Source organism: Grammomys surdaster, unplaced genomic scaffold (assembly GCF_004785775.1).
Source record: "Grammomys surdaster isolate TR1022 unplaced genomic scaffold, NIH_TR_1.0 125984, whole genome shotgun sequence".
Taxonomy (NCBI): Eukaryota; Metazoa; Chordata; class Mammalia; order Rodentia; family Muridae; genus Grammomys; species Grammomys surdaster.
This window is the reverse complement of record NW_021620800.1, coordinates 3,301,969-3,315,498: the sequence shown is the minus strand read 5'-3', so window position 1 is coordinate 3,315,498 and position 13,530 is coordinate 3,301,969. Positions and strand designations below refer to the sequence as shown.

Genomic DNA, 13,530 nt, shown 5'->3' with positions numbered 1-13,530 from the left:
GCCCTTTGTACCCAGCTTCCTCTTTACTCCATCATAGAAGAGAGCATAGACCTGTGGCCCAGGACGATGGTTCACCAAGTGTCAGCCTTGAGTCTGTTCCCAGGAACAGTACTGTTAGTACAGGCCCTGGGACTTCTGCCTTAGACTGGCCTGGGAAATCCAGAGGACTCCTCTACCACCAGCTTCCATTGAGCTCCAGGGATTCTACCAAAGTTAGTGCAGTACTGCCTGTCACCTGCTGTCAGGATTCCCATGCAGACAGGCACCAGAACCACTGGGAGCATTTGGTAAGAGATGCTAGACCTTGATTTCATTTTTATACTAGCAAAGATAACTAGCACATGTCAGCAGCACTGCCTAAGGCAGCAGCGTGGCAAAGGAGGGCCTACTACCCAATCTGTCAGTCAGCCGCCATCCATCCTCCCCCACCTGGAAGGCTACGGCCCCGATTCCATTAGGTACATGTGGACCACCTGTCCTCTCTGCTTAACCATGTGTCTGATGCTCCTAGAGACCTGCCTAGCCCCAGAGCTGGCTTCCAAAATTCTGACACGGAGATGAAGAGCCAGTGAGAAAGGTTCCACCAGCATGTGGCTCAGCAGCATTCCCCCCCCTCCCCAGCCCCGACATGCCTGTTACCCAGGACCTGGGAGGCTGGAGGCAGAGGACCAGGAATCCAAGATCATCCTTGGCTACACAGTGAGTTTACCAGCCTGGGACAGGAGACCCTATCTCACAACAAAGGCAGGCCAAGGCCCATCTAGACTACACAGCAAGTCCCAGGCCGGCTAGGGCTACATAGAGAGATTGTTGACTCAATAAACGAACGAACGAAGAAATGAGATGGAACCATAATGGAGAAAAAAAAAACTAGTCCAAGCTAAAGACTTCAAGAAAACGCTGAAGGGTTTATTTACTACAAATTGGCTTCTTCCTATGTTATGGCAACGACAAAAAAGTGCTTATGATGTGGCCACATTAAAATAAAAGCCACCAAAAAACAATTGCCAATCTAAGTCCCAAAGCACCATTTATCTCATTTACTTCTTAGGTTTACAACACCCATTCTTAGGGTTCTTGCTGGTACGGATGGGCCCATCCCCTCGGCTCCCCACCAGAGACAGCAGTCTGTGCTCACTCTAGCCCTTGTTTCTGAAGCTGCATCTGTTTCCTCCAACCTCTGTAGATATTTGTATAGCTTTAAAAAGGATTAGAGGCTCTTCCAGAAAGTTCTACAGTGCTACAGCCTTCCCCACACTCTGGACGGGCCCAGTATTACCTGAGCATCTACTCCAAGTGATATGAGCACAGACAGACAGACATGGTCTTGTACTAAACTAGACTGGTTTAAACCAAGACTAAACCAAGAAAGGTCTGAAGTGAAAAGCAAGAGATGCACTATACTGCAAACAGAAGAGCTATAGAAGGTAGCTGAGAGAGTGGAGGGACAGAGGTGCTACAACCCATCACTACATCCCGTCACTAGATCCCGTCACTAGATCCCGTCACTGGGGAGCAGGAGGTTCTAGAGAGCATGTGGTGCACTGAGGGACACGCAGGAAGAACCACAAGGCATCAAGTCCATCCAGGAGGGGAGGGTGGCTCTGAGGGAGGCAGGATTGGGTAGCAGGGTCTGAAGCAAGCGGGTACACTGAGGTGAAACTTGGTGCTATAGGAAAGCAGGTGCTTCAAAGGGAGGGGCTACGAGGAACTGACTGGGGCAAAAGGCAGTCTAGGGGTGGAACTTTTTTTTTTCTTTGAATGCACAAAACATAGTTACGAACTCTTTAGAGCACTTTAAGAACTGGTCATTCTGCCGGGCAGTGGTGGCACACGCCTTTAATCCCAGCACTTAGGAGGCAGAGGCAGGCGGATTTCTGAGTTCGAGGCCAGCCTGGTCTACAGAGTGAGTTCCAGGACAGCCAGAGCTATATAGAGAAACCCTGTCTCGGAAAAAAAAAAGAAAAAAGAACTGGTCATTCTAAAAGTATTTTTTTAGTAAGACTTGATTTTGTCACAAAGTATATATAAAGCTTTTTTTTTAATTTTTTTTTTTATTTTTTTATTTTTTTGGTTTTTTGAGACAGGGTTTCTCTGTGTAGCCCTGGCTGTCCTGGAACTCACTCTGTAGACCAGGCTGGCCTCGAACTCAAATCCACCTGCCTCTGCCTCCCAAGGGCTGGGATTAAAGGCATGTGTCACCAGCACCCGGCGTATAAGTTTTCTAATAAAAGTTATTAAGAATAAACCAACTAGAGTGGGAGATACAGCTCTGGTGATAGAGTGCTCACCTAGCACACACAGAGCCCCGGGTTCAAGCCCCAGGGTCATATAAAAGCAGGTGTAGTGGTACATACCTGTAATCCCAGCACTTGAGAGGTGGAGGCAGGAAGGCCAGAAGTTCAAGGTCATACCTATCAAGTTGAAGGCCAGCACTGGCTACAAGACCATCTCACTAAAACTACAAAACAAACAAAAAATTACAACTAATTCAAAGGAGGTGGGACAGAACATCATAGAAATTTTTTTTTTTCATTTTTAAGACAGGGTCTCAATGATCCTCAAGCTGGCCTCAGTTCAACCTTCGTCTCCATAATGCTGGGGTTCCAGGTGTGCACCACCATACTCAGTCACACAACTTTCACAACCACACAACAAGAAACTTACTTCCCCAACACAAACAGACTAAAAGGACCAGAGCAAAGCATCTAAATGGCCTCCCCCCGAACACACAATTCAGACTGGCTTCTCAGACTCTCGATATTTCTGAAATCAGCCAATGCATTTCCATACCCAGGCATATACCCTATAAGTCAAGATGGTAATCATACTCTAAATGTACTGTTAGGAACACACCTCAAATGGAAACCACAGGCTGGGAACCACCAGGACACAGACAGCCCCTTTCATCCTGCCCCCTACACTGGGATGCAGTTTTAAGTTAGACCAAACAACTACAATCAACTGAAGCTGCATTCCAAGTTTAGAGACAACTACTTCCTTGTCCACTCAGGGAAATCCAAACTTGTACAAAGCGCCCCGCTGTGCGTACACTCCAGCTCAGGACAGCAGCAAGAGGCACCTTGCAAGTTCTTTGGGACCAACTACAAGTGAACTTCTTGCTCATGTCCAAGATAAAGAAACCCACAAAGAAAATGTCATTGTTCCAAAGGTATTTTTTATTTTTAAATTTGTTGAAAGAAATAAAATTATATTTTAAAAAAATAGAGTAATCTCGCAAACTGAAGGCCAGGAACAAACAGAACAAGTTAGTATTTTCCTGAGGCAGATCTGCTTAGCTGTGGAATGGCATCTTCCCCAGCCTGTCACACAAACAGGCATCTTTCCTATGTCTAAGGCATCAGGAGCACACTTCGTGCTCCATGGGTTGTCCGGGCACGAAGCTTCCCTGGAAAGAGGTGGGAGGGGTAAGAAACATCAAAAACAGCTGCATCCCTTTCTTATCAAACTATACATGTTTCTACTTCCATAAATTGAGAACTGTAAAAACTGAATGGCCTCATGACCCGGATTTCAAACACCCAGTAGGAAAATCCTTACTGAGATCCCAAAGTCACCTGTGACCCAAAGAGCCAGACACAAAGAGTAGCTCTGATCCCTCCTCTATGCCTAGAACTAGTCAAAGGCAGCCATCCCAGGAGACACAGACATGGCTAATCCACACTACAGCTTGACTCCTAAGCCATCGACCTGTCCACAAGGCAGATCAAACTCTAAAGGTTTCCCGGTAACAAGACTTTCAAAAGTCACTCTACAGTTTACCCATTCCCCAAACCTAGTTTCCCCCAACTTTACAGAGAAATCTATCAAGCTAAACATCATACCCACTTGAGTAAGAAAGTCCAAACACCAATTAACATCTGTGTTCAGTGTGGAACTACTTGGACTCATTTGTATGTTCCAATTTGAAACTCTGAGCACTGACTTCCCTACAGCTTTTTAAAGTCCTAGCACTGGTAACCACAAATCCACAAGAACATCCATTTGTGAAAGCTGGTGTTCAGAAGTAGTTTCCCAAGTCTGCCTATCCTCGTCGGTACATACATGACCTAACTGCATCACCAATTAAATTCATTACATAATTGTCCATCAGCTGGTGAAGATTAGGATTGTATGGGTGTGTCCTTGCTAGTTACCCAAATCATCTCTCAGTCTTTATGAGTAGATGGCTATTCCAACCAAGGTAAACTGGTGCTGGGCCCTCATTTTTAACTCCCTACTCATTTCTTGGCTCCCAAAGAACAGTGTCAGCTCCTGTCTTCAGCTCTGCTGAGCTCCTTGACAAGTCTCCATCCAGAAAAGTCAGCAACTTCCTGCCATGCTAGGGAACAACTTGAGTGACACTGGGGTTACCAAGTCCTAGTAGGAAACATGGCCAGAAATGACCACATTCAAACAAGATTTCCAGCAACCCAAACTCTGATCACACAAGACCCGTGTTTAGTTACCATTTCAGGAACCAACAAACTGGCGCTGGAACTGTGCACAAACCATGAGTTACCAAGATGACAATCTAGATACAACACTGATAAGAGCAGAGCCTACTGACACCCAGCTTTTCTGTTTCACAACAAAAGAGTCAATATCCTGAGTTTTATCAGATTGTCTCTCTAAAATAATTTATACAGAACATAAAAGCATACTAATGGAAGCAATAACACATGAAATGAAGTCTGGAAGAACAGCCCACTAAACTAGAAAAAAAAATTCCTCAAAGAAATAAAAATAAAAAGATTTAGGAAATAAATTAAAGATTCAAACCTCATACTTTCAAGTTTTCTTTGACTAGCCTTCTGAGAGATGGCATGAAGTTGATTCATTTTTTAATAATTGTTAAGTTGAGATCAAACACCAAAAAGTGCCTCTTTACACGAGCACACACACAGAAACTTTACCTTTAAAAATCATGGCCCCATTGGCAGTTATTCTGAACAAACACAGGAGAAACCAAATGAATTAGTAGTACTCTAAATCATGGTCTGTATCATCAAGCCAAGGCATCTTATTTACTAACCTGGCTAACAAAAAAAAAAAAAAAAAAAGGTTTCTCCTGCAAACCAAGTGCTGCCTTTACTTGCATCCACGGAGACTAAAATGTCAGTACACAGCAGATGCTGTTTAAACCTTTAGAGTTTGTTTTGTAGGACACAGACAATGCTCATCCAGTAAGCAGAAGACCCCCCCAAAGTTCAATTGCACTCTATGTCCTTTAAAACCAAAGGGGGGTGGGCACAAAACCACTTCTGTCCTTCCTAAACGCGATTTGTATTTTTAACCATCTCTTCAACATGACCTGATGGGATTTCTTTACTTCACCTAAAGTCATTTTTTAAAATGTGTACGTGTTGGAAAAAACAATGCTGATGATATTAACACAGGTTTATACATCTATAAAATAGGGCCAAATTATTCTGATTGGTTTCTGTAGCCCCAGAATTTACGATACACAATTTAGAATAAAAAACACAAATTGAGGAACACAGATGAAGTTCAGCTTTTCTTAATCCGAGGTCTCGTCTCACTGGAACCCAGAACCTTCTAGATCACCTTCTATTTTCCCATTCCTACAAAAGAAGCATTTCTGGGGAAGTGAGGATTTATTAAGAATATTAAAGTCCAGGAATTTTGTTTTAACCATAAACCCTAAGTTTTCTTTTAGTGCTTCAAAAATCCATTATCATTTAAGACCAGATAAATTACATGGCTAATCAGCTGTTCAGTGCGAGCCTAGAAAATAACCTCCAAGGGAACAAAACCAAGTTCAGGCACTGAACCAAGGGGTGCAGGGTGGTCACACCTCTCATGTTCATGTCACAAAGCCGTGGAGTCTGAAGACCTACTGCCCTGTGTTATCAGAATTTGTTGTCGTAGTTTCCGTGCTGATGGGCTGCACGTTGTCCGCGAGGTTGTGTGCATGCTCAAGAAACAAATCTTTCAGTACACTTAATTCCTTTGTCAGCAACTTAATTTTGGCTTCCAATCGTTCATTCTCTTCTTTGAGTTGGTTTACTCTTTGCAGTGTATCTTGAGCTTTCTGCTTGCTTTTTAACCGGCTCTTTTTCACGGCCATATTGTTCCGCTCTCTGCGCTGACGGTACTCGTCACTATTGCGATCCACGGCTGAGCTCTTTTTGCTTTGCTTACTTGGAGGCACAGCCTTGCCTCCTCCCCCAGGCCCAGCGGGCACCAGCTGAGGAACCTGCTGTAAGCCGCTGGCATGTGCCTGAGTATGAATGACACTTATTCCGTTCACTCCTGGAGTAGCGGCTGGCTGTGACAGCTTGCTCATTTGGGCACGTTCCTTTGCCAATACAGAACAGGTAGAAATCAGAGCAGTGTGATCCAAGGAGGCCACACTCAACTGCCAAAAAATCTTCACATGAACCTAGTTAGAAAATAAGTTGCATTAAAATATTTGAAATGACAGGATCAAGTCAGATTAAACTTGCACAAACTGAACACAGTAGGCAACCTATTGGTTTTGCTGACAGAAGCAACTGCAAACCATTCTGAAGTTTCCAAACTTCAAAAGGTCAGAAGCATCATAAGCTGAAGACCAGTCCACCTGTAACTATTAAAAAGGGGATGAAAAGCCTAAAGCATAGCAGGAAATACTAGGTAGCATATGTGAGTTAATATCAATGGACAATCTGCCAGGAAGAAATCTGAGCTGTTCAGGGTAAGCATGGAAAACAAGTTCAATTATTGTAGAACAGGTGCCTGCATTTGCAGGGTGGAGGAGGTGTCTCAAGTCAGGTTAGACTGCTGGATCAGAACACTCAGTCTGCAGAACCCATGAGGGTCTGGATGCCGCTAAGATCCTGGCAAGTTCCTTTATTCAATGTTCCCAGGATGAATTAGCAATGCCTTCACCTGTTGTTTTTTTTTTGTTTTTTTAAAGATAGGGTTTCTCTGTTTAGCTCTGCCTGTCCTGGAACTCACTCTGTAGAGCAAGCTGGCCTCCAACTCATAGAAACACCCATCTCTGCCTCCTGAATGCTGGAATTAAAGGTGTGGGCCACCACCACCACCTGGCTTGTGGGCTATTTTGAGTTGATTAGTTGATTTGCATTTTTACATTTTAATAATCTACTACAAACTAAACAGCTGAATCAACTGTATCTCCCTAGGAGACGCAGCACCCTTAGAAATGGACAAAGTACTGTTATGAACCATGAACTATCCTGTTCTCTTTTCCCAGAACTGGTAAAATGACCTCAGTGGACAAAGTTAGGGAAGTTCGCTGAGTTAGGAAAATGCCCCCGAAGAGCACACCCATGGTTATTAAGAGAAGTTCAGTCAGTAAACATCAACAGCTTTGGCCAACCCAAACTCTGGCCAAGCCTTTCTTCAAGCATGCTTATTAAGTTGCCCTTTTTTATTATTATTTATTACTATTAATCTTTGCTTTTAAATATCCATATATCATTACTTTAAATTGTTTTAAAAGCCACTTGGCCAGCCCTGAGCTAGCGGGTCATCTGTTCTTGCTCCAGCACTAAAGGAAGACAGAAGACTTCCTCCCGAGCCATGATGGATATGGACTCCGGGTTATGTTCACAATGGATATTTCACAACTTCCCTTGAAAATGATTGTGGCCTAGTTTTTCTCCCACTTAAAAGGTGGTTGTTCAAAATAAAGAAAGTAAACAAATTAATTAAAAAATAAGAGTTGGCTATTCAATATTAACTCAAGCCACTTGGACTGCCATTTAACCCTAGAGCTTATCAAGTTGGTATACTGGGTGTAACCCAAGTCTAAGGGCTTGTATAATTCAATACCTCTCCTGGAATTGCCTCAAAAATCATGTTCATCTTAGTTGCCTATTTTCTTGTATTCTTACTCTTCAAAACTAATCTCCACAGTCAATTTAGCCAAGCTCAAAGATAGCAATGATCCAAAGAAGTACAGACTAGAAGCAAGATCACATTTTCCTTTGGCACTAGCTCCCTCAGTTTTACAAAGCCTAGACACATCCCTTCCCTCCTGTGAGCTTCAGCTCCATCTGTACAGGAGAGCTGTGGAAATGCTAACAAACTAACCACAGGCTCTAGGTACTAACAACTTTTCAAATTCAGGATGTTCTGCCTGTTTCTGAACTCAAAGATACAGGAATCGGGTAAGGTTCTAACTAATTTTGCTAAGTCAATAACCAGAACAAAGGATAGATTTTGGGTGAGCCTTTTGGCTAGAAAAACAAGAGTACTGTTTACTGAGCCTGCAAACTTGAAAGAAAAAAAAGGAGTAAAAAAAATTCATGATTTTTTTTTTAAAGTAGGCTGGATATAGTGGTGCATGACCTTAAAGCCAGCCTTGGGAGGTAGAGTCAGGTGGATCTCTGTGAGCTTGAGGCTAGCCTGGCCTACATATCAAGTTCCAAGATAACCAGGAGCTATGTAGAGAGACCCTGTCTAAAATAAAAAGATCGAGAGAGAGAGAGAGAGAGAGAGAGAGAGAGAGAGAGAGAGAGAGAGAGAGAGAGAGAGGAGAGAGAGGGAGGACCAAGGAGTTAACAGGCTTCAAAGAGAACAATTTGGTTTTGCACTGAACAAAGACACTGGTCATTTATGCTTTTGTTCCTTTCTACAAACATTTGCTGAGTTCTACAACAAAGCAATCTGACATTTAATATCTGGATATTTAACTCTAAATCAAAGTCTGGTTCCTGAATGGACTAATCTACTCCAAAGTTCAGTCTACAGGAAGCAGGGTGGTGCCTTTTTCCTTCTGCTGGTCAGACACCCAAGAAGCAAGAGGAGAGCTGAGGGCAGCTGTCTTCAAGGTGGCCCCTGAACCAACACCAGCAAACTGTTACAAGTCCCAACTCTCAGGCTGCCAGTCTAGGGAACAAGTTTTGGATGTGGGCTTTCAGTCTTGTTTTAGTGGAGCCCCCAAAATAATTCCGAAGACACAATGGAGAATCATGGCTGAATATTAACAATAGATTTTACGAATGTGAGACTAAATGAAATGAGTAACAGACTTTTTTCCCCGGGGCAGTGGTGGCGCACGCCTTTAATCCCAGCACTTGGGAGGCAGAGGCAGGCGGATTTCTGAATTCGAGGCCAGCCTGGTCTACAGAGTGAGTTGCAGGACAGCCAGGGCTACACAGAAAAACCTTGACTCAAAAAACAAAAAAAAAAAAAAACAAAAAAAAAAGACTTTTTTCAAATGCAAATTTCTTAACTAAAGTAATAATGTTCATTCAAACGAATAAAACAATGAAACTCTGGAATATCAGAATAGTAAAATAAAATAGAATTTTTATAAATTTTTAGTTGGAACAATAAACCTGTACAGAACTTTTCTAGCTTGTCACTTTTTTCATAAACCTAGATAGAACCATATATCTTTCCTTTAGCCTCTCAAAATAAAATCTTCACTCAATTTCCTTAATGAAGGTTCAGTCTTCAGATTTACAAACAAAAATACCCCACATCTATTGTCCTTCCTAATGCCACAGAAATTACCTCAGGCTGACATCATCTCCCGGGGGCCTTAGTCTCAGGTGTAGCAGCCTGAGCGCCCTCCAACCACTCACTAGCTAGACTATCTAGAGGAACAGTTCTTAACCTTCTTGATGTTGCAACCCTTTAATACAGGTTCCTCCTGCTGTGGTGACCCCCAGCCATAGTTATTTTTGTTGCTACTTCATAACTGTAATTTTGCTATGGTTATGAATCGTAATATAAATATCTGTTTTCAGATGGTCTTAGGTGACCCCTGTAAAAGAGTCAGTCTTTTGAACTCCAAAGAGGTTGCTACCTGCAGGTCGAGAAACCCTCCATTCAAACGTAACTATGTCACATCTTCCTACTAAAAATCAATGCCTGTGACTCCAGATTACAGAATCAAACCCAAGGTCCTAACCCTCTCTACAAGCTCTGCTCCCTTACGCTCAACTCAAGACCACTACCTAACGCATTCTAAATGGTCTGTTTTCTCTTTTCTCTATGCTTTTTAATCCAATCGGATCCCCCAGTTTCTTTGGCAACTCCAGCTCCCTAGAGACTGTTGCAGGCAGAGTCCACCAAAGAGAGGAGACTCTGTCTGTCAAGGAGTGCAGAGTAAGCGGTCCACTGGAGTTGTGAAGAGACCATCCGCATGTTTTGATGGCATCCTTTAAACCTATTCCTATGCTTGTTTTAATGTTATCCTTTAAACATATTTATAGTACTATTTAGCACATTCAAAACAAATACATTGTTTATAAATATACATTTATTAGGAGTTCCTGTTCAGGGTTTCCCCCTCATTAATGGCAGGGCAGGGTAACAGAATAGGGAGAGGACAGATAAACTTGCAAGTGTAAGACCCTATGCAATCACCCCTCTGAGGGAAACCTTAAATTGCTACTCATTATTGTGACTGAGGCAACTTTTGACCAGGTCCTGTGTCTCTTTCCTATGATCTCAGGAGGGAATGTTCCCAGGGACTTTCCCAGGGAGCATTTAACTCACTAGGGATGAAAGCACCTCTCCCAGATCACAGAGCTGGGCTGGCAATCATGACGTGTTGTGAGAATTTAAAGGATACTGGAGATAGGGGACAGGGGACGCCTGTCCCCACCTATTTGCTTCTGATAGGTCATAAAAATAACTGAGTCAGTCAAGCATGACCATCAGACTCAGGAAACAGGCTCAAGTTTTTCTCCAGCTCAGTAGCATCCTGTCATTATTTACAGTTTTTCGGGCACGGGGAAATAACCGCAGGGATAGCTAGCTTATCATAACTACTACTCAAGTGGCAACAGCTGAACAGACCTCAGAGTTTAGAGTGTTTGAAGGCTACGGATGTGGCTCAGAGGTAGCAGGACTTGCCTACCATACTCTGAATTCTTCTATGTACAATTTCTCAGTTAAAGAAAGACCTTATGGTGCTTTATTTCAAAACTCCCTCCGTGAGACAGGTCTGCATTCAATGATAATATATTCAAATAAGGATTCAAGTGGGTGGAAACTCAAGAGAGACAACCCCCAGCTGTTGTGCAACCCACAAAGGTTAAAACCTTTCTAATTTCGATACATCTTATGATGCAGCTTACAAAAAAAAAAAAAAAAAAAAAAAAAAACAATTAAGAGCAGAGCAAAACTAAGCACGCCAACCTTAGGACCAGAACTACACGAGCACACTTGGAAAGAGAAACAATCCTCACACACAACGCATGCCCCCAACTTCTCCACCTCAATACCTCCGCGGGCTCTTTTCCCGAATCCCCTCCAGGCGAGCTAAGGAAAGGCTTCATGGCTTGACCTTCTGCGTCTAGTGAACTGGTGAGCGATCATCTAGGATGACCTCCCCCCTCTCAGTGAACCGCAGGACACACGGCCACGTCCAAAAAGAAAAAAAAAAAAAACGAAATCTCCCTCTTGCAACGTTACGTGTGTTAAAAAAAAAAAATAGAGTGCCTTCCCTAGATGACCACTAGGTTATTAACTCCAAATAGGACCGGGTCCTCCTCCCCCCCAAAACCGAGCCGTTTGGGAAGCGACAGGAAGAGTCCTAGGTGGCTCCAAAAGTAAGATTCGGCCCACCTTCTATTCTAGGAACACCCTCCATCCCCAGGGGCCAATGCGCGCCAGGCTTGTCACGCTGCACGTCGTTGGGGGTGGTGGGGAAGCAAATTCTGCAGGGGCCACCAGGTACTCCATCCCTTCCCCGACCGTGGTGAGGGGGCGCCCGGGGGAAGGCGGGGGTCGGCGCCAAGCACGGCGGCGCTGGGCCGCGGCCAGGGATGAGATCAGCCCCGCCGGGTGTTGCCCGCAGGTTGCATCAGACGCCGCTCCGGGCCCCCGCCCGCTCCGCCAAGCCGCCAGGGGCCTTCCGGGCCAACCTGCTCAATCGGGCAGGGCCGGATCTCCTCGGGCCGGGCCGGGCCGGCGCCTACGCGAGCGGCGGGCTCGGCCGCGGCCTCCTCCCCCAACCCGTCCGAGCTAGAAGCCGCGGCCTCCTTACCTGCGTCTCCGGCCGGCCCGCCCGCCCCCAGACAGCCTCCACTCCGAGCGGCCCCGCGCGGCGCGGTCCGACTCGACCGAGGCCTCGCAGCCCGCGAGTCGGCGAGGTGGAGCGACGGTTACGAAACCGACAGCCTCCGCCCGTTCCGCCACCGCGGCCACCGGCTTTCCCCTCCTCTTCGGGTCCGCGCGCTGCCGCCGCCGCCGCCGTGACCAATAAGAATCGCTGCTCGGAGAGCGACGCGCCCGCCCCTCGAGACGGGCAGCGCCAACCGCCAATCACAGGCCGTGTGGCGGCGGGAGGCGGGCGCGCGGCGGAGCAGGCGTGGTGGGCGTGGCAGCACCGGCGCAGGCTGGAGGAGCGCTCCGCGGTCTGCCCCTCAGGCTGCTGGTGGTGGCGGGCGGCGGCTCGGAGCCGTGGGAGTGACCCGTGGCGAGAAAAGTTCTGTGAGCGTTATGAGAGCCTCACCGACCTTAGGGAAATTACGTTTCCTCAGGTGGACTTTTGAGTTACTGATTTTGTTTGTTTGTTTGTGTTTGTTTAGGCCTCGAGGCCCTGAGGTAGCTGCAAACTTTATTTTGACAAAAGCGCGTTAAGGAAAAAAAAAAATGTCCAATGCTAGGGTTAGCACTTGTCACATTCTTGAGAACAGCGGATTGTGGCTCCCAGACAAATCACGATTTCCAAAGTGTTCTTAAAAATGACAAGCAGTCCAGCCAGATTCTCCCAAACAGTTCACAAGAGGATCAAAAAGCGGTTTTTGTTTTTGTTATTGTTGTTTGTTTTTGTTTTAAAAAAAAACAGGAAGCAGCGCAATGGATGGAAGGCACAGCCTGCGGGATAGATTTGATTGCTTCCTCTTTAGCAATGTTTATCATTCAAAACTCGCTGGCTTTCAAAAAGGAAATGTTTCTTCATTGCCAAGGCTAAGAGAGCAGCTCTCCACTTAGACTTCGAGGAATCCCTGAAAGATGAGAATACCTGCAAAAAAGAAAAAAAAAAAAAAGCAACCACGGAGAATGACCCCTGATAACCCCATGCACACTTGGGGAGCTAATGTCTCAAAACCAGTATGTCCCGAATATTTTCAAATCCTGTAAAAACTATAGGAAATAAAAATATCCTTGCATATCATATATATATTGAATTAGCCTCTTTTTTGCCAGCCACCCTGCCAGCTGCATTCTGTGTTGTGTCTAAGCAAAGACAGCAGTCAATGCCCAGGAGTCTTGAGATTTCCTCTTTAGCTGATACCCTGTAATTCTTTTCCTGTTTACAAATATGGGCCAGCTAGGTGCTAAGGTGTGGACTAAGACTCAGCAATGAAGAAGATAAACACACCGTCCCTGCCTACAGGGAACTTACTCTGAGAACCACAAAGACATGATTCAAGCCCCATTTTCATAGATGCTTAAGGAAAGAAATCCAAGATGTTAGGAGAGATTGTAAGAAGGGGACCAGACCTGATCTGATGCATCAGAGAAGGCTTAAAAGATGAGGAGGGTTTGGTTTTGCTTAGAAGCCCTATGATGGCCGGAACATAGAAGCCCCAG

The 13,530-nt window shown here is 45.0% G+C and overlaps 1 protein-coding gene and 1 long non-coding RNA gene across 2 annotated transcripts; one reads left to right on the top strand and one right to left on the bottom strand.

The window, feature by feature from the left end:
* Positions 1 to 3,158: 3,158 nt before the first annotated feature.
* On the bottom strand, positions 3,159 to 12,178 carry Cebpg (CCAAT enhancer binding protein gamma; the record flags this gene model as incomplete). The annotated part of the gene is made up of 2 exons (XM_028754201.1): positions 3,159 to 6,406; positions 11,978 to 12,178. Coding segments are annotated over 2 exons (750 nt in total), but the record flags the coding sequence as incomplete, so codon positions are not given.
* A 255-nt stretch (positions 12,179 to 12,433) lies between these two features.
* On the top strand, positions 12,434 to 12,983 carry LOC114609777. The gene is made up of 2 exons (XR_003709580.1): positions 12,434 to 12,473; positions 12,782 to 12,983. It is a non-coding gene; the product is annotated as an uncharacterized LOC114609777 (long non-coding RNA).
* Positions 12,984 to 13,530: the final 547 nt, after the last annotated feature.